The sequence below is a fragment of the Pezoporus occidentalis genome, unplaced genomic scaffold (genome assembly GCF_034315485.1).
Source record: "Pezoporus occidentalis ecotype Australia unplaced genomic scaffold, CSIRO_AGI_Poc_V1 ctg133, whole genome shotgun sequence".
Taxonomy (NCBI): Eukaryota; Metazoa; Chordata; class Aves; order Psittaciformes; family Psittacidae; genus Pezoporus; species Pezoporus occidentalis.
Window position 1 is genome coordinate 181,019 of NW_026913136.1, and position 20,844 is coordinate 201,862.

The window sequence follows — 20,844 nt, forward strand, 5'->3', positions numbered from 1 at the left end:
TGTTTTGTTTTTTCTTAAAAAATGTTTGGTTTTTTTGGTTGTTTGGTTTTGGGGGGGGGTGTCTTTTTTTGTTTGTTTGTTTGTTTTGTTTGTTTTTGAAAAACCCTACTTGTTTCCTCTTTCAGGAATGTGAAAGGTGAGATTTTTTATCTCCCAGTTAAAGGAATTGTTTTTATTAAGTAACAATGACAGGATCTCTAAGATTGTATAGGAATATGGAAAATTTTTATTTTTCCCTCTGATTTTTCGTCATATCAATGTATCTTTTTCTTATCAGCTCCAGTATATGTAAGCACTACCCAGCTACTGGCTGGAAGTGCCATAAAACTCAATGTGAAATGGCTTATGCTAATAGCTGTTTATGAATGGTAAAGCCACTGATTAATACTATGACTTATCACAAACAAGTGGTGAAACCATATTTACACCAGCCATATCCATTATTATGTGCCCAGCATGAGCCACGTTATGTCACAAATGGGTAATTTTAGCAGTTTTTAGTTCAAGTGTGTTACCTGTGGCTCTGCTGACCAAGTTTCCTAGCATACAGCTAAGGTTTTTCACTACCACAAATTTAAATGAAGAGGCCTCAGACTGAAACTCACGAACAGCAGTTATGGCTGCAGCCTGCCTGAGCCAGCTTTTCCCGATCATAAACAGTGATGGTTCCCTGGAGTCTTTGAGACAAGTTTCCAAATACCCTAGGCAACCTCTACAATACCAAGCAGCTTAAGTGTAGGCAATGGGGTTTGGTCCTGAGGCTTTTTGTAAGTGTAGGATAGGGAGGTGAAGTTTTTCTGTTGCACTGCTCTTAAAGCAGGTGTCTCAGGTCCTTTCTAGATACAAAAGGTGTGACACTGACCAAGAATTTGTGAAAGGAATTGATGGTGTATTAAAAAGAAGCACTGTATCTGCTGAACCATACCTTTCACTCTTTGTGATAAAATTCAAGGCTGAGAGGCTGCAGCAGGGAAATCTTGCAAAGATGTCTTACCAGATTTGCTCTCCCCTTCTGTGGTGTTTGTCGCTCTCCTTTGTCCCTGGTATTAGGTGCCAGTCTCAGATGTAATGCAGGTAATGCAACCAGGGCTTCTCTGGTTTGTTTGGGTTTTTTTTTGTTTGTTTGGTTGGTTGTTTTTTTTTTTTTCCTAAGCTCTGCAGGTGCAGAGGAAAGACATTTTTTATCCCCCTGACTTGGCCCTGGCTCATGCCAGCCTCATGGACTGTTCAGTTTCTGCTGCCTCTGAGGTCTGGAGAAGAGATGTGGGGAAGCAACAGTGAAACAGTAGAGGGAAAAAGGGGGGCAGAGGTCCCAGCCAGCAGTTGCAACCTGAGCAATTGATCCTGCAGGGAGGGGGTGTTAAAAGAGAATAGTACAGCGGCAAGAGTGGATGTAAGGGAACTGTAACAGGGTGAGATCAAAATCCAGAACAGCTTGAGAAACAGTCTCAGCCTTTTGATCATTTTCAGGGAATGATTTTTTTCTTTTTCTTTCAGTGTTACTGAAAGCCAAATACCTCAGGGCATTTTGATCCTTTATTTTGGATTTTGTTCAGCAGTGAAAAAGACTGCCTAGCTGCCAGCTCTGGATGCTTTTTCATTAAATACAGTCCATCCACTGTTAAGTACTGAGAATCATTCTTTGATATAAAATTGTTCTCTGTCTTTTGTCAATGTGCATGCCCTTTGTACACAACAGTAATAAAATCTGTTTTATTCAAAGCTAGAGAGTTAAAAGCCTGTATTAATATTCTAGCCTCTATACTCCTTACTAACAGAGGTTTATTTCTTGAGGTTAGGATATATGTATGTGATTTTTTAAAAAGCAAAGAAGAGAAAAAAGTGTTTTCCAAAAAAAAGGAATTAGATGGAGGGGTACATTTTTTAAGTGTATCTTGTGAGTATTTGGTGGTAATGACTGTGTGTACATAATCATAAGCACTTAACTAAGGAAGAGAAAAGCCTAATCCAAGTGACATGGATCATTGATAAAGGGTTTGAACATGAATGGCAGTGGCAAAGCTTGGCAAGTAAGCTGCTCTCCTCCTTGTGTTCTCACTCATAGTTTGTGGTGGGTCCATGATTTGGCTGGGGGCTCTTGAATGGGAAATATGCTGCGTTTGCAAACTGATGCTGAAAGATCTCTGCATTAGGCCTCACCATGGTTCGAGGGAGGTTGTTTCCTCACTAGAATGAGACTAACAAGTTGCCTTGGGGGCTATTTCTGTGATTTCATCCTCTATGACACAATAAATAAATGAAGAAGGAAACACAGCACAATACACATCCAGGTGGTATTTCAAAACCAAAAGGTTGTTATCCTTCAGATACCAAACATTTTTATCAGCACCATTCTTATTCATTGCTGTAAGAGTAATTGATATGAGATTATTTTCATGAGAATTTCAAATCTTACATGGAACAGGTTGCACAAAGAAGTGGTAAATGCTCCATCCCTGGCAGTGTTCAAGGCCAGGTTGAACAGAGCTTTGGCAACATTGTCTATTGTGAGGTGTCCCTGCCCATGGCAGGGGGGTTGAAACTAGATGATCTTAGGGTCCTTTCCAACCCTAACAATTCTATGATTCTCTGATTAAAGGCATTTTAATTGTGAGATAATGATACAAATCAGGCTGCCATCCTATTCCTGATCTCTGATTTCTTAGAAAAGCCAATGGATTAATACACCTGGGGAAGGCAGTATCAGAACACAACACTGATACTGTCTAAACTCAAAACCTCACAATTTATAAGCATGCAAGAAGCAGCAATTCAAGACAGAAAGTCTGATAGTTCATTACAAAGTCAATGGTTATAGTTCTGTTCAGAAATGTTTAAAGGGAAGAAAAAGGAAAGGTGGGAGAGAAAAGAGAAGGTGGGGATGGAGCATAAGGAGAGGAAGAAAGGATCCACACACTCGATAAGTCTGCATTGCCGTTTCAGCTATAATATTGTTTCAGTTCTGCATCAACAAAATTTATAACAGGTCAGGACTTGAATATCTCTGGGTTATTCTGCAGGAGTCCAGAGCAAGAGAAAAGCAGCAGCTGTTAACTTAGTTTGAGAGCAAAGCAGAAAAGCAGAGAAGAGGAAAAAAGAAGAAAATGTATTTGTTAATCCTAGCATCTGTTTGGCTGTTTTACATACCGAGGAAGGGGATGGTAGAGGTCATAGGGCATGATCTGCTTGTATCCATCACTGTTAGGAACAATAATGCCAACCCTCTGAGTAGAAGGTATACATAATAAACACTAAATGATTAAATTATACAAGTTCTTTTAAACAATATAAAAAAAAAAAAAGCCCAAACAAGATATTTTACCTAAATTGCTATCACATTTAAACCAAAGCTTATGGTCTTATCCTACTGTTTCTGAGTCAAAGAATAAACCACTGACTTACCCTTTATTCTTATGAATATATTACTTTCTGACTGAGAAGCAATCCATTACCAGAAGTGATCCAAATGAGTTGTCCAAATATTATTTAAATTTATGAGGTTACTCTCTGCCATTAAAAAGAAATCCATACTTAACACTGTCTTGGAGCTTGTATTCAAAGTCACTGAAGACAATAGAACTTTTATCTGCTTTAAAGAGGTCTAGACCAAGTTATTTATGTTTATTTTATATCAAGTTATTTATATTTTCCTAATTTAATTATGGTTGTTTCTGCCATCCAGATAAAAATTTCTGCTTTTACACAGGCTGGGATTAGAAATTTGGAGAATCCCAGTGCAAGAGTTCAAATCTTTAATTTTTGTCTCTCCACCTTAAATCAGTCCAATTTCATTCATCTTCAGAACCTGCCTCTTTATTTGGATTTTTCTGGAGGAAAGAAAGACCTGGAGAAAAGAGTAACATGCAAGGTTGGCTTGATTTTTTTGGTGGTGTTGTGATTGGTTAGCTTAGTTTGCTGTAGTGTTTATTGGTGTAATATCTAAATAATGCAACATCTAAAGGTATAGCATAGATAAGATGTAGCAATTATCTGAACCATTGTCATGCCAGTTATGTGTGAAATGGATGTCACTTGACTTGTTGGCAGCAACAGGATCTCACTGAATTGCTAGTCTGGAATTTCGTCTTTTGTCTGCACATTTTATAGATTTTGACTCGAAATACCTCTAACCATGTTGTCTCCAAGTTATTAATCAGGCATACCTATTAATATTGAACAGATGACACCAGAGGACCTCATCTGTCAGTTTCATCAAAGCCACCGCACAACAGAGGACTTGGATGGGGCGGGTGGGCAGAATCATTAAAGAGTGAATGCCAATTGCATGAAGATAAAAACTGTGTCCCTACCCAAGCTACAGAGAGATGAATCTCTACAGATAGAGGAGGCTGCTATGGATTTCTGCAAGGGGGAAGCAGCAAAGGAGAAGGAAGGGAGAAAGTACTTGTCATCCTCAGCACAGTTCATTGAAAAACACTGTATTCATTCAAAGAAGTCTTGTCATCCTAACGGCAAAGGGGTCTATTCTCCTTTCAGTCAACAGAGTTTTTATGTGCATAACTCGTCCACGATAGCAGAATGGATCCCATTGTGTTTTCACAGTGAGGAGTCAGTGCCAGCTCAGTGTGCTGGAATTTTCCAGCTAAAGCAAGGGAAAACACTGGAGCCCTGGGAGTGTGTGATGGGGACTAGACAATTGCCTCTAAGATTAGCAGCCTCTGTAATCACAGTAGGACTCTGTATGAGTATGCATATTTGCATCTTCAGAGAGCTGCCTGTCCCCACAGAAATCTAGGAGAGGTGATTCTGGAACTCAGAAACTTTGTAGAGGACAAACGGGTTATTTAGAGTATAGCCAATGAAGAAGTCTTTTCAGGTTTAGCTTGATGGGTAAATGCCTCAAGAAGTGTGAGAAATGGTGTACTAGTATTTTAAGATGGAAGAGGACTTTTTCTGAGGTTTCTTTGGTCATGCTTTCGGGGATCTCTGCTGCCTCCCCGACTCTCCAACTAATGCTGTTGAAGTTCCATTCCAAACCCTTTTGCACTTTCCAGCCCATCAGCTTGCTGAAGAGCAGTTGGAAAAAAGATTGATATACCACCACATTCAGAAATGAAATAATTATAATATAAAAGTATCTACTGCCTAAGAAAGAAACAGATTTCAAAACATTTCTCACTCATTGCAGTGAGAAATGTTTTCTTTCTAATAAGCATGATCTGGATGCATAATCCAGTTCTACATGCATTAGAATGCATAATATCTAAGGCCATTCCAATGGAAATAACCATACCACATCCAAACACTGTTATGAAGATTAAATAACATTTACAAAGCACTAGATTAATATTGTCATTGGAAAGGTTTGACCCTCAAAGAATTTTGCATACATAAACTGCATTTCTGTAAATAGTATAGAGATCTACAGAATTACTGATCTACAGAATTACTGATGCTGTCCTTGTGCATTTAAAAGGGGCTGCCAAAGGCTCTCATTCTGTTAGTGTAAGATAGTATCCCTAACAACATAAGTCCCATAGTCACAGAGAGGAAAAAGACCTCCACAATAATACAAAATGGCTTAATTTATGACTTTAAAAATCGTCTTGAAGATACAACCTAAGAGCAGATGGTCATTGTATCATTAACAGCAACTGCATCTTTCCAAGCTAGTCTCATGTGTTTTTCTGGTGTGTGTTTCAAAAAAACCCCACCCCAAGACTAAGTTACTTATGTAAAAAACCTTTTAGAGATTACATTGAAAACACCTTAGAGGTTACTTTGGTATAAACCTGTACTTTCTGACTGTACAAAGTTGCTTAAATTCTATGAATCTGTCATTCCAACATACTTCTATAAAAGACTGGAAAAGATCTAATTTATGGACTCTGTTCACTGTACATTATTCAGACAATGCAAACAGGAACATTTGCTAAATGAACAGAGCAAATAATAATTCCTCACTACACTGAGATTTCTGGCTGATGAGGGAGTAGATAACAGGACTCACTCACACAACACCAAGAGCAAATCTACTTTGGCAGAAGCAGGAGTACGAAGCAAATTATTCTGAAGAGATGCTGAGTCTTATATGTCTGAAATCTTCCATGCATTTCAGACCAACAAGTTGTAGCACATACTCTGCAGATTGGCTTGTTTTCCTCTGGAGTGCTGGCAGCTTCAGTACAGTTGCTCTTCCAAGGCATATGTCCAGCTGGAGCGGGAACTGCACATGCCAGAGGTGGGTGTGCTGCAACCAGGTCTGCCATCTCTGCAGTCGGCTTTCCCATGGGATGGGTACCCACAGCTGAATTCCTTGAAAGTCACACTTGGCGTGACACCCTGGTGGTAGCTCCTTTTCCTCTGCAAACTACCCTTTTAGCACAAACAACATGCACAAATGCATTTCTCCTGTATCTCCCCAGTGACTGCCTCAGACAAGGTGCCAGAAATTCCCACCTCCTTCTTCTGCATGCTCACAGCTCCACAGCTCTCAGGCCAGCCACCCTCTGAGCCAAGCAGGGGCACAGTCTAGAGCAGGGAGAAGAGTCAGCAGAGAGAAAGGACATATCCCCCTGAGATGCTTCAGAGTGGTCTAACCTGCATGGGGTCAATGTGCAGAGGATGGGCAGGTGTGGGTAGGGCAGCCTGCCCCGCATGTGCTGGTGCTCCTGCACACGGCCATGCCAATACCTAGCCTCTGCAGGACACTAGCACGTCTCTGGCTCATAGCCTTCACTTCTGCTGTGGGCTCTGTTTTCCTGGGGGTTTCATACCTGCAATGCTGCAGCCGCAGCACCCTCAGGTGGCTAGATCTGCTACCCATCTTTCCTGATGGGGGCTCACTGAAATCTGTCAAACTTGAGAGTGAAGGTCTGCATGGCAGGGACTATGCCATCTAAGCAATGGTCCAAAGTATGCCTAAGATATTAATAGCAATCAGCAAATAATAATAAAAAATTGAAGCAGCTTAAGTGAGCTGTGGAGAGCTAATTCATTAAGTGAAAGGAAACACTTGAAAGACCTGAAAAAGATCATCACAAAAGATAAGATTTTGACAGCTGAGGCAACATCTGCTATCAGCTCCTTCTCCAACCACAACTCCTGTATCTGGAGGCATATGTACTGCCATTTCTACTTGAATGTATCATGATGTCCAACTCAGCCTTCCTGAAAATTTGTCTGATGGTTCCTTTCCTGCTCTTCTGAATTGTTTTTGGCCTCCTAAACTCCCTTCTACACCCCTTTTTCATGCATAATGCATCACTTTAGCTTATTTCTCTGGCAACCTTGGTAGTTCCTTGCTAAATTCTGAACTGTTTCAAAAACACCCTCCATAAATATACATTTGGGATTACTAATGTTTGTTGACTGTTTTCTCATTTGCAGGCAGCATAGTTTTGCTAATAGCTGTCTCACTTTTCCAGAACATGCAACTTCAACCATGCTGATGAAAAACGTTTGTTCACCCTCCTGCTTTGATGGCTAAAATCTTCATGACTCATCTTTCCCCAGAATGTCTATCTTTCACTCTCTTTAGGATCATCCATATGCATATGGTTGGCTAAGTTTCCATTTCCCTACAGAAATTGAGGCCGGACCCAGCAATCAGAGGCAACCAAGGTTCAGAGAGGCTTTCTCAGCCCCCTGTAACAAATTAAGAACTGAAGTGAAAAAATGCATATCCACAGAGATGACCATTTGCCTGAAGCAGAGATGAAGAAAGGGCATTATCATGACCAGTGACCCACATCCATGCCGGGGTACTGTCAGAAAGCCCAGTATCTGTGGCAACTATGGGATATTTTATGTGAAAGAACATTCAAAACAAAGTTTAAATCTATCATATGGTCCAATGGAGGGTAATAACAATAAATGAGTCATTGTGTCTCAGACCCCTCTCATCACTGCAGATCTATGCCTGTTACTGTGTAAATCAGGAAGTGCAGCCTGTCTCTTCAGGAACATACCAGCACTCCAGTTCTGTTCATCTTCCAGAAAGAATGTAGTGAAAATGAGAACGCTGCATTGACGTGATACTTGGTTTATATCCCCTATCTAATATACCTTTAGGAAAGCTGATAACAAGCAACAAAAGCATGTGTTTGGCAATTTCCTGCTTCAGCTGTCAGTTTGCAATGAAGAGACCTCTGTTACTTATTAAGAGGATACTCTATGTTGTCTTTTAATCATGCATATTTACTCAATACCACCTCTTTCTCTCTTGAAGTAAACAGATAAAAGTTACCATGCGCATGCCTTCCTGTTGCTCAGGAAATTGTGTACACTTTCACATCACCAAGTACACTGGGGACTTACTGCTACTCAGGAGTACTTTGAATGGCCATAATATCCTAGCAGCCTTTTCTGTGCTTTTACGTGTACTTCATTATTCTTGTTAGAATAGCTAAAAATTAACAACCCCAAAGCACATTTTAATTTAAATTTCTCTTTGCTATGCCTGCCTCCACCACCAATCAGCATGAGTAGTTAAATGAGGAAGCCAAAATAAAAACTTTGATGAATAAGAAGAGGAGCCTTTTTTTTTCTGAAAAACTTAATAAACTGTGGATATCTGAGAATTCCTTCAGGTCCTTAAGTATTGAAAGTCTTGCTTGAACTGGAGACTTTCTCAAAAAACTTTCCACAGGTACTAACATTATTTCTGGTGGCAGGCTTGCAAATAATGCTCTAGGCAAATTCCAAGATTTTTGCCTGTGCAGGCAAGACTGGCATTATTGGCAAAGTGGTAAAAAGAAACCCACATGTTAGAGGCTTTCTAACATGAAACTTTGATACAGCTGCTTCATGGAGTTAGAATCTTTGCTGAAGATGCTTTTATAAATCTTTATACACCATTGGAATCTCCTAGTAAAAACACCAGGAGATTTTGTGACTAAGAGAACCCCACATTAACATGCAGCAAAGACAGGCAAAAATAGAGGAAGCTGGTAAAAATGCAGAACAGTGTAGCTTGGAATGCCACTTAGAAGCTAAAGATGATATCTATCTGGAAGCAGCACTGATGTTGCTCCAGAGAATATCCCAGTGAGTAGAATAATGATGAGTGGGGTAAAAACCTTTTTCAGATTTGTAAAAGCTGGTTTTTGGAGCAATGCTTTTGAGTTATGAAATAAATAGTATCTTCAGCTTATAGCACCTCAAGAGTTGTCCTAATACCCGGCTAAGTCAAATCTAAACAGACATTTTCTCAAAGCAGGAAAGAATTCTATTGACCTTTCATTAGAAGATACCAGGATATCAGGAGGATACTGATGATAGCTATAATGCCTGCACTAAAACCTCCAGTCTGTGAAATTTTGGACTATTAAAAGATTTGCAGTTAATTAAACATGTGAAACTTCAATGTTTGATTTTGCCACATAGAAGGGGAGTGGACTAGATCAAACTGGGTGCTACATCAGTAGATATTACACATATATTTGCCAGTTGAGTATAGACTGTTGTAATATCTTAATGGACTGTAAATAAACAGAATGTTTTTTTTTCTTTCTAACGCAGGGGATGGATCCCAAGGAGGGTTGATGAGAGAGGCTGGACTGGGCATTTTTAGTGTGTAGGGATGAAAAGGGACTTGGTGTCATGATGTGCAAGACACTAATTACTGGCCTTACTTAGGTGGACAGGCCACCTTTACTTAACCCAGAAAAGGAACATGTATAAACCATATATGTTTGAGAAATAACCTTTCACCCACTGCCTGTCCTCTGAGTATGTGAGAAACTGGGTTTGCAGAAAGAGAAGTTGATTAATTTTTCACATTTGTTCACTCTAAGCTTTATTTATTACTCATGATGCCAGCAATGCTGCTAATTATTGCCATAATAACCATAATAAAGTAAAATGTTTATATGCACTAAGGCTGAAGAGGCAAATAATTGCAGGCCCACACAATACTCCTGGTATTCATTTAAACTTTTCTTTCAGCCTGCTCTTTGCTGAAAATTTTATTGTAAGCTCTCCTCCAGTAACCCCTCTCAGTTGCTTTAGTCAGTGCCACTGTGGTCTCCCATGATTATTTTCTGTGGCGTTCATTGATGTACCATAGGAGCGGTCAGCAACCACTAATCAGCTATGCCTCAATGGAAAAATTAACATCTTTGTTTTATACAGGCAGAGCAGAGTGGCTCCTGCACAGCAAAGACATTGTAGAGCTTGCTCACTCACACTTCTGACCCTGTTGTTCTGCTTCACCTACCCTCTTCCTGACCATAAGAAAGCATCAGGATTCCAGAAGTTACCACAGATTTCCTCTGGTTTTCTGTCTGGGTTGTTGATTCTTGCAATTCTTTACAAAGGCACTTCTGAAAATAATAATTTGCAATTTGGCATTCTGGGAGGACGTTTCCAAAAAGAGCCAATTCCCCTCTGTTACTGCTTGTACCCTGGGACAGCATAGCTGTACTTCTAAATAACTCTCCCTCTCCTCAGGGTATTTATATCAACAACTTTGCCTTGTTATGTCTTATATAAAACAAAAATTGCTTCCTGACATCTGTCCAGCTGTTATTTTCCCCTCCTCCCCTTTTCCTTCCATGTACCATCCTGACATCTATCTTACCATTTGAGAATATGTTTATGTTATTTAAAATTAGTGGGAGAAGTATGGAAAATATTCATAGTACAAATTCCAAAGACAAATTACATATTTGACTCAGAATCGTTGGTTGTTTTTTTGGTTTTTTTTTGTTTTTTTTTTTCTTTTTAATAGCAGCTTAAGCTACCCCCTACCCCCTCCCCCCCCAAAAAAAAACAACCCAAACCAAACCCCAACAAAAAATCAGCTATATAAAATTACTTTCTCATTGGTACTGTGAGAGTGAATCTGACAGGTTCCATGTCTATTCACACCATTCAGCCATCTTTTATCTGAGATGTTGATATTCAGGCCTCTTACTTGATCATACCTGGCCTCTACTTTACTGACTTAAGTCTCAAACAATTCAAAGAAACTGCTTTTAATCTAATAAAATCACTGAGGAAAAAATGCAAGAGCTTTATTATAGTAACATTTCTAGTTGCAACTAGTTGTTTTGGTTGGTTGGTTTTATTTTGGTGTGGTTTGTTTTTTTTTTTTTGTTTTGTGTTGTTTTGTTTTCTAGAAAGTACTAGAACAAGAAAAGTCAGATACTGAACTTGAAAAATATTGCTAAAGGAAAAAAATAGTCTTACTGAATTGTGGGAAAGAATCTCTAAGCTGAAAAATCACTTCTGAGCAGATTCTCAACAGGAAACACTTTTCACAAAGCGCTAGTGAAGCTGCATTCTTCATATTATATCCTTAATCCATCCTAATGAACTGTATGATAAAGTCTATAACTTAAAGAATTTACAATACAGCTGAAATGAAGTAGGATTTTGAGATTGGATATTTCCATTTTTTAATTATGGGACATTTTCACTTCAAATTTAAAACTGTATAAAAACATTTCTGGCTTTTAATTATTTGCAAACAGAATTACTGTTTTGTAAATCCTTTGTTCTCATAAACACAAAAGTGTTGCAAAATGCCGTACACTCTAGGTAAATGTGTCTTCAGTGACAAAGAAACCTGAGTGTTAACTCCAGCATGAAAGGTCAATGAACTTCAATGAAACTTTCTAGAAGAGGTAAAAACTATCTTGGGCTTGGTGTGCTTTGTTCTGCTCTGATAATGCCTAGCTACTCTTAAGTTGGTATACGTGGTTTGGTAAGCAATCACACTCAGTCAGGTGGATACATAGTCACATAGATCCCCAAAGCATCATTCTCCTGTCTAGGACTTCTTTTTCCTGCGGCAATTTCCACCTATCTGAATGGCCATCACAATTTTTTAGTGACACTTGGTTGAACTCACTTTATCATAACTAGTCTAGAGGGAAAGGAACAGGTGAAAAAACGGTTTTAGGGCACCCTTGCATGCATCATTGCTGTGTTGCACTTGACCATCTTTTACCAAAGCCACACAAGAGGACCAAAAGGTTTAGATTACAAATACATGCTTGTGGTTTATGAGAGGCTTCAGAACAAAGGACTGGTTGTTTTTATGATATTGTTCCTTTTCTTATACATGGGAAATCTCACTCTGTGACCTCACTATTTTTACTATTAATCCTCTGAAGAAGAACACCTGGCAGGGGAGAAAAAAGGCATCTTTTTTGAGGGGCCAAATATTGTTGATACAAATTCACACATTACATTCTTACTTGCTGCCATGAGTGTAAGTATTCATTTTATTAGGAGAAAATTTAAAATACCCCATAAAAATAATGTCTCTAATTGTGATGAAAACCATTTCACAACATTTTTACACCAAGAACATGTTTTCTGTCTCACTAACATTTGAGAGACCTACATTGATCATGGGATGATATAATGGACAATATGTTTTCTCACACTTTATAATGTTCAATGAGGCAAAACAGTATCTGATAGGAAGAAACAACCATTTCAAATCAGTTTGTGCAATGTGGAGGTGCTAAACAGAGGTCTTTTCCTACCCAGTACATCCTCAGGATGAGAAAGACATTGAACTACATAGGCTAAGTAACACTGTAAGCAACAGCAACAGAATCTTTTCCTACTTCTTCCTTTAGACACCAGTCTCTTTTAAAATTAGAGCTGACTGACCTTGCAGGACAAGGATCCAGATTACACTCTTGAAGTTTTGGCTTTGGCTTGATATTTTCAGGATAATAGTGACAGTATTGATCTGCTACTACCCGGCTGCTTCTCAAATCAAAACATTCAGCAGATGTTAGCTGATAACCTGCAATACACAGTGGAAAAAATAATATGTGATGTGATGGTGTTCTTCCTGTCTCTCTCTGCAGTGCATGTAAGTTCTGTGATCAAGGACCTTTCAGTCTCATGCTCTGCTGGTGAGGAGGGGCAGAAGAAGCCAGGAGGAAGCAGAGACAGGACACCCAGCCCAAACTAGCCAAAGGGGTATTCCATACCACAGCACATCATGCCCAGCATATAAACTGTGGGGGAGTCACATGGAAGGGAACAATCACTGCTCTGGTCAGGCTGGGTATGTGTCAGTGGGTGGTGAGTAACTGCATCGTGCATCACTTGTGTTTATTGTTTTTTTTCTTTCCCATTTTATTTTTAAAGCTCTCTCCTTGTTATTTCCCTTATTATTATTGTTATTATTATCATAATCATCATTATTATATTGTACTTTATGTTAGTTATTAAGCTGTTTTTAACCCATGGGTTTTACATTCTTTCTGTTGTCCTCCCCATCCCGTGCTTGAGGGGAGTAGGCGTGGTGTGAGCAAGTGGCTGCGTAGTGCTGAGTTACCAGCTGGAGTTTAACCACAACAGTCAATAAGGTTGCTCACAGGAACAGGGACAAATGGAGACATCTTCTGACTCCAAAGCTGCCCCGAATCCCATCAGCCTTTATGTTTGACAGCTGTAGCATAAAACGCAGTCATGAATATCAAAATACATTTTATGTACAGAGCCTGGTATGATGCTAAAAAAATCTACAAGCTACTATCACTGTTGCTACATTGCTCCTCTAGTTCAGATGTAACTACTTTCATTTTCTGATTTTGCCCTTTTAAAGGTGAAAATCTCAGTGCAGAATTTGGGACAGATCCTGTACACAGATGACTGTTTCTGGAATACGGTGGTAATTCATTACCTCCTCCACAAGACGCTGAACAAGGAAAAAAATCAGTTTCCCTCCATCGGTGAACGATAGGCTGATAGAAGATAAACTGAACTGAACTGTCGGCAGCACCAGCATAGCGGATCTGAAAAAGAGGTAATGCCAAAGAATGAATCTGACATAACTATTACAAAGAAGCATTCTGCCACATGCATCTTGCAGTTTTTGAGACATCTTGCAGCTACGTGAAATATCAGAGTTATTTTGCAATATAGAAATGAAATGCACAAAACAGAGTACAGATTAATGGCAAAATCTTGGCTGCAAAACAGCCAAATAAATCTCTGAGCATAATCAATGGCAATTCTAACCATTTAGAAACCATGTTCTGTAATAATGAATGCATGGTAAACACATGGTTAGTGCTACTGAATAATTTTATGGGGACAGATGATACGGACTGTTCTTTAATCCATCAGAAAATCACCTAGCACTACCTGCTGTCCGTGCAACATTGACACGGATTTTAGATCATTAATATTGCCCAAACACCTTCTGAGACCATGTATAATATATTACATAATTCACAGTGAAAAATGGGAGGCTGTGCTGTGGGAAATAAAAAAGCAGACGAGTTCTTATTTAAGATGTTTTGTTTCTGAGGTGAGTCTTTTATTCTTCTTTGTGGTACTCATTATTGTGGTACTTATTGTAAGTAATCCTCCTGCTTACTTCATTCTGGCTGCAAAAATGCTCCTTTCAGTCATAGGCATGGACTTTTGGCTGGGCTAAGTACATCTTTGGATAATATTATTTAGAGCTTACAAGCACTTCTAACTTACAAGCCACCTGAGCTTCTAGCGCTTTGTATTCTGAATAGAATTCCCACATAAACAAGAGTTTGCAGTGAAAGAAATGCAATAAGAAAAAAAGACCTTCACACTGCTAAAGCAGTACCACTTGTACCTGGCCCAGGAAAAAACTCCTTTCTATTTGATATCTGTGCTGATTAATACAGTTACGGGGACTTTAAAATCTCTGCTGGGCATCCCTTGTCCCTCTAAGCCTCCGCATGAACAGCTGGCAAGGGAGGAACAACAATACTGCTACTAAAAGCCTCTCCTAGTCAAGTATTTGTGCTAGTATATAATATATCTGTGTTCCTTGGGCACTTTTGCATCAATGGCACGATGCTATCACTGGAGAAAAAACTGCCAAACCACAATCAGAAAAGACGGACCCTTCTTGAGGAGCAACCCTCCCTGCTTTTTTCAGACAGCTTAAAATATTTCATCACTGCCTCCTTTTTCTTTTCCTGTGTTTGAAACACATTGCCATGCTTTGGGAACACTACTTTTCAACCTGTGTTTCCTTTTCTGTCTTTCCAAACACCAAGAGGCATGGTCAAAGAGCAGACTGTGAAACAGAAGCAAAAATACAACAAATCGAGCTGAACAGCATAATCTGGGTTGTTTGTTTTGTTTTCCCCTGTAGATGGACAGAAACATGATTACAAATCAAACTATGTCTTGAAAAGAAGGAGGCAGGCAAAAATAATGCAGGTTATCTTGATGTCTGTAAGAGGTCTAGCCCACTGAGACCAAGGCTGCCCTTTTCTAATATGAGCAAACAGTGACATAAATTCCCAACAGAAAAAAAAAATACAGCTGTAGCAATACAGCTTCTTCAGCAAATGGGAAGCCTTTTCCATGGATTAATATCATCTGAGACTGTGTGTCAAAAACAGGATATCTAATTCCTTGTTCAGGGACGGTGCATTAATCACACACTTCAGAAGGGCCTTTCTGGCCTCATGAAAGCCTCATGCATTCTTGGGAAAAATGTTCTGTTGTGCTGGAAACCATTCGGGGAGGTCTCTGATCTGAATGTGCAGAAAAATATTCACTGGGAATTCTGCTCTTACGCTTTGTTTTTCAAGTATCATCAGTGATTCTTAAACTCAGAAGATCTACTCAGCAGTATGATCTTCAGTGAATCATGAAGAACAGATCAAGAGCTCACACAGAGCCTACTATAAAAGGAAGAGGAAGAAAAAGCATTCACATTAAAAAAAAAGAAAAAGTAAAAATAAAATCAGGAAGATAGAAGAGTTTCTCTCCCTGCAGACTATTTCTGCATGTCTGCAGAATTATCTGCCTGTTTTGACACAGAGAAAAGACAGATGTGCATCTTTTCCAGCCTGAAGTCACACATGCAGCCATGACAACAGCATAGGTGGGAAAGGGCTACAATGAGCTACAGCCATGAGCTAAAATGGCACAAAACAAGCAAATGAAAGAAGCAGGCACAGTTTCATTTATTTTTTTAAGGAGTACTGTAAGCAGAAGAGGAACAATATATAGTGAATCCACAGAGCAAAAATTTCTTTTTGATTTTGTTTGATAGTTTCTTAAAGCTAAGATCTTGATCCAGGAGAAAATATTAGTGACTGCTTGAGCCTTGCAAAACTCAAAGTGAGACTTGATAGCTAAATACTTTAAGAACTGTCCTGGATTTGCTGAACAGGGCCAACTTCCACACATTGAAACACTCCCTGTTCTGGAGTATGGTGAAATTTTTACCCTTGCAGCATCTGCAGTACCCTGCTAGCCATGAGAAATGCCAGAGCTATAAAAAGAGATGGTCAATGCTTGAAAATCTTGAGTTAGTCCTTTAACTAACTGATTTTAGCAGTCATTTTTGTCACTGACTCAGAAAAAGTGACCATTGTTCATTGTGCTTGCAAATAAAATTGTATCTAAATTTACAGTATCAGACAGCAGAAGTACTACAGAACTGCAGAGCACTCAGCCCTGCATGTGTGCATTGCAGCCTCCTAGAGAGTATCCTTGAATTCCTTTAGGTTGCAGAGGAGTTTAGAGTATTCCAAACATCAGAGCAGTCCTCATCATTTTGTAAGAGCCAAGAGAATACCACCAGTCTTATAAAGAGTTGGTTAAAATTATAATCCTCAGACTATCCACCAAAAATTAACTGTCTATCCTACAGTCACTATAAAATCTTTTTTTCTTGTAGAAAAAACTCAGGAAAAAAATAAATCATCGCTTGTACCCTGCTTTTTAAAATTGATTTTGTAAATTGCTGTCTGGGATGGTGCAACAGAGGCACAAGCTATTGCTCAGGTGAGGTGTGGGATTGATAAAATGCAGTATTGATTTGGGGAATAATTACAGAATTTTGAATGAAAACAGCAAACTCATAATTTGAGCACGAAAGCAGCATAAACTTTTCGAATTATTCTGATCTGTCAGATCTGTCAGACTGCAATATATGGCTTTGCTTTTGTATTATGTTGTTTTTCCTATAGCCCCAAAATTTGATTAGTTCACATAAAACCAACCAAACAAGCAAAATCCTCCAAAGCCCAACCATTTCATGCTTGATTTTGGCAGCAGTTGTGAATTTCAATGAGCAGTGATAACCGAACAGTCATCAATGTTAATTGTAGGGTTAAGCCATAAAAATGTATTCAATGAGATGCTCTCATCTTATGAAATTGTGTGTGTTGGAGGAGGAAAGACCACTTCTTTCCTGTGTGTGTCTCAGACTGGGGTTAGGGAAAGGGAATTATTATTGCATGCCATCTTTTGCCTTGCAAACTTTGATCTGGTATATTATGATTTAACTCCATGCCACCATGCTTATTAAAGATGTTATAATGGATTTTTCCATGTTATTAGTACAAATGATTTCTGCAAGTGCCAAATTCCAAATCGTTGGGTTTGATTTATTAATGAGTAGTGCAGTGTTGAAATCTTCTAAATGACATAAAAATAAACCAGGAATAAGATGGGACCTTGAGCAACCTGGTCTAATGTGTTGCATCCCTGCCCATGGTAAGGGTTTGGAACTAGATGATCTTAAGATCCTTTCCAAACCAAACCAACCTATGATTCTGTGATTCTAAAAAGGCAATTTTTGCCACAAAAATCATTAACAAATTCATCACAGAAATATGTGTTAAAATGATGAATGCTGAACAAGCTGGCACCAAAGTTTCATAGTACTTAAAACTGACTGATTTCTGAATTAGATAGACTTGGGGAATTCATACGTGATGCTAGAAAAAAGTTGCAGAAAAAGAAAAGGTCAAAAAGAACAATTTGTCAGAGCAATAAAAAAACCCACAACAAACCACATACCTATGAAATTGTGTCTGTTCCCTCAAATTAAAACCTGTCAGTAGACTTCAGATCAGCAGTATTCTAAAGAAGTATGTAGGAATAATGGTAATACATCTCCACATCCAAACAGAATTTACCCAGTAGTTTCAAAGCCTGAAGAGCACAGGAATGCAAATCATGTGTGAACACATCTGGCCTATTTTTCAAACCACAAGAAAATAGATACATAATTTTTTGATGTTTAGCTTTTTTTTTTTTCTTCACATTTTTGGAAGGTATGCATGAAACTGCAGACCAATAATCTTTACGTCTGTTTTGGGGTCAGCAGACAAAACGAAAATAAAGAACAGAACTCAAAGTTGGGTGCTTGAGAAGGGCTATGCTTCCTGAGCATTGTAGCTTGCTTTGCTGAAGATTCATGAAGGATGCTGACAAAGGTAAATTAGGTACCATTTTTCTTCTAAGTCCCTTACCAAAGGTGCTAGACAAAATTCACATGAGTTAAGAAGATCCTCCTATGGACAAATGACTAGGTAACAGAGAATGGTCCTATAAACTGTTCCTGGAATGGACGAAGGACATGTGGAATACCTAAGGGATGTTTGCCAGGGCATGAGTTGTCAGCCGCATCCCCAGAGGAGCAGGATAAAGGGTCAACCATGAGCTGACCAAGTTTGCTGAAGTGAAAAATTATGAATGATAACTAAAAATGAAATTGCCTCTGAAATCACTTGAATCTTTGGCAGACTACATTCAAGTGAATTAATGCCTGTGGGACAAAATAATTAATTTTTTATGCTAGTTATACATGAAAATGTCCTCCACATTTGCTACCAGCATTCAGAATGGTAGTAGAGTTGTTATAGGCATTCCTTTGAAATTATCAGCTCAGGGTGCAGCAACAGTTAAAAAAAATAATGGAATATTACAGAGAAGAATAAAAAAGGAGAGAATATAACACAGCCAAAGAGAATACATTTGTGTACTGATCATTATGTGTAGTTCACTGTTTTTCAACATATATGTTTATACATAATGTAATTATTCTATGTATATTAAATAAATATTAAATAATTTAATTACATTTTATTAAACTGTACATTATAGGAAATGGATATTTTCAAAACATACATTTATACATTTAAATATTATTTACAAATTATATGTTTATGTATGCTATAAAAATTGTGAATACATAAGCACAATGGAACTAGAAAAAGGACAGAGAAGAGAAAAAAGGATAAATCTTGCATGGACCATCTATGATAAAAGTAAAGATTAGATAAAGTAGGACACTAGCAAAGAGCTAATGATGATGTCAGAGATCTCAAATATAGAAGTAATGGGGAAAAGGGGTAATAATTTCCTGTTTCTCAGAGTGGGAATATTTTCCCACTCAGAATCAGTAAAAATATTGCACCAATGGTTTAAAAACGAGATGTATTCCTTATTTCACAAAGTGCATAGTTCATTGTGGAATTCATCCCATGAGTTAAATGTTGACAGAAGGCCAAATATAGCACAAAATGGACCTACAGAGAACCCTGAAGACTGGCTCATTTGAGTCATTAGACAGAAAAGTACAAATGTAACATGAGAATAAAGAAGGAGGGTCCACAAACATAGCATAACCTTAACCTGTTTCTTGCACTCTCAGTATCTGAAATCAGTTCCTCTCTGTAATAGAAACCTGAGTGAAGCAGACTTTTTGCTTGACCTAATACAGCGGTTCCGATGTATTTATGACAGAATCACAGAATAGTTTGATTTGGAAGGGACCTTCAAAGGTCATCTGGTCCACACCCCCTCCAATAAGTGGGGAAATATCTAACCTATACTCAATTTGAAGGAGTGATTTTATTTTTTAAATACAAGGTAGAAAGTAGAGAGAAAGCAAATATTTTAATGTATTTTAACAGAGATGCAAAGCAGATATAATATTAACTCACAGTGAAACACCTTTCAAATAACAGACCTAACAGAAAAGGAAAATCTGAATAATGCATTTGAACTAGTATTTATGCAAACAAGCAAATTAAATTAGGTATGGTCTGTCCACAAAGGCTCAAATTACTAAACTGACTGGAGGACAGCATTTATACATGAAACACATTGATTAGGAGAATGATCATGTTCAAAGACCTAGTAATTGAAATTCTCATGAGGCCACACTTGAAGTACTGTTTGCAGTTCTGGTGTCTTCAATATAAGAAGGACATGGAGCTGTATGAGCAAGTGCAGAGGAGGGCCACGAGGAAGTTCTTTACTGAGAGGGTGGTGAGGCACTGGAACAGGTTGCTCAAAGAAGTGGTAAATGCTCCATCCCTGGCAGTGTTCAAGGCTAGGTTGGACAGGGCCTTGGGTGACATGGTCTAGTGTGTGTGTGTCCCTGTCCATGGCAGGGGGATTGGAACTAGATGACCTTAAGGTCCTTCCCAACCCTAACTATTCTGTGATTCTAAATAATTTATATTGAATAGAAATTTTAAAAAAAGATATGAAATAGAATCTATACATTGTTTTCAAAATGACTACTACATGGCTCTCTATAAATTTTACTACATTTGCCAAGAAAAATGGTAGAATTTTTCTGAAATTGCCACAAGATCTAGTCAAGATAAATAACAATTAGGTCTCTTTTCAGTTTGGTCATTACTTGTGAGCTTGACCTAGACATTATTACAACAGTCACATAGTTTTTGTGAATCAGGAAATCAGAATAGGTGATTTCTATGACTCCTGCAAAAACAAAGTATTGGATGCAGACATAGGCTGATAGAAACTAGTGACACAGACCATGTTACAGAAGTGCTTCCAGCTAAGTCCAATATGCACTCTACAGACATGACCTCAAGAAGACACATATCTCAAGAACAAGTATTGTTTTACGATGAAAGGACTATACTGCAATAGTCTCCTAGATTAAACAAAGTGTTTTGGTCATTTGACCTTGATAACACAAAAATTGACTCAGTCACAACTAAACTTTTCTGTGTGCTCAGCCTTCATTCTAGCTCATCTGCTTCTGGAGCCCCAGCCAAACCAGATCTGCCAGTACTTCCAAGACTAGATCCTTCACAATTTCCTGCCTGACCTGCAGCCTTCTCCCAAATA

At 38.5% G+C, this 20,844-nt stretch overlaps 1 protein-coding gene across 3 annotated transcripts in view; it reads right to left on the reverse strand.

Annotated features, from left to right (window-relative positions):
• The window catches only part of ADAMTSL1 (ADAMTS like 1), a 400,708-nt gene that overhangs the window by 85,103 nt on the left and 294,761 nt on the right, over window positions 1–20,844 (reverse strand). For all 3 annotated transcript variants that reach the window (XM_062608991.1, XM_062608990.1, XM_062608992.1), the window contains 3 exons: window positions 13,619–13,730; window positions 12,592–12,730; window positions 3,148–3,198 (listed from right to left, as the gene is read on the reverse strand). In XM_062608991.1, coding sequence (XP_062464975.1) covers window positions 3,148–3,198; window positions 12,592–12,730; window positions 13,619–13,730 — 302 coding nt within the window. The remainder of the gene's footprint in view (window positions 1–3,147; window positions 3,199–12,591; window positions 12,731–13,618; window positions 13,731–20,844) is intronic.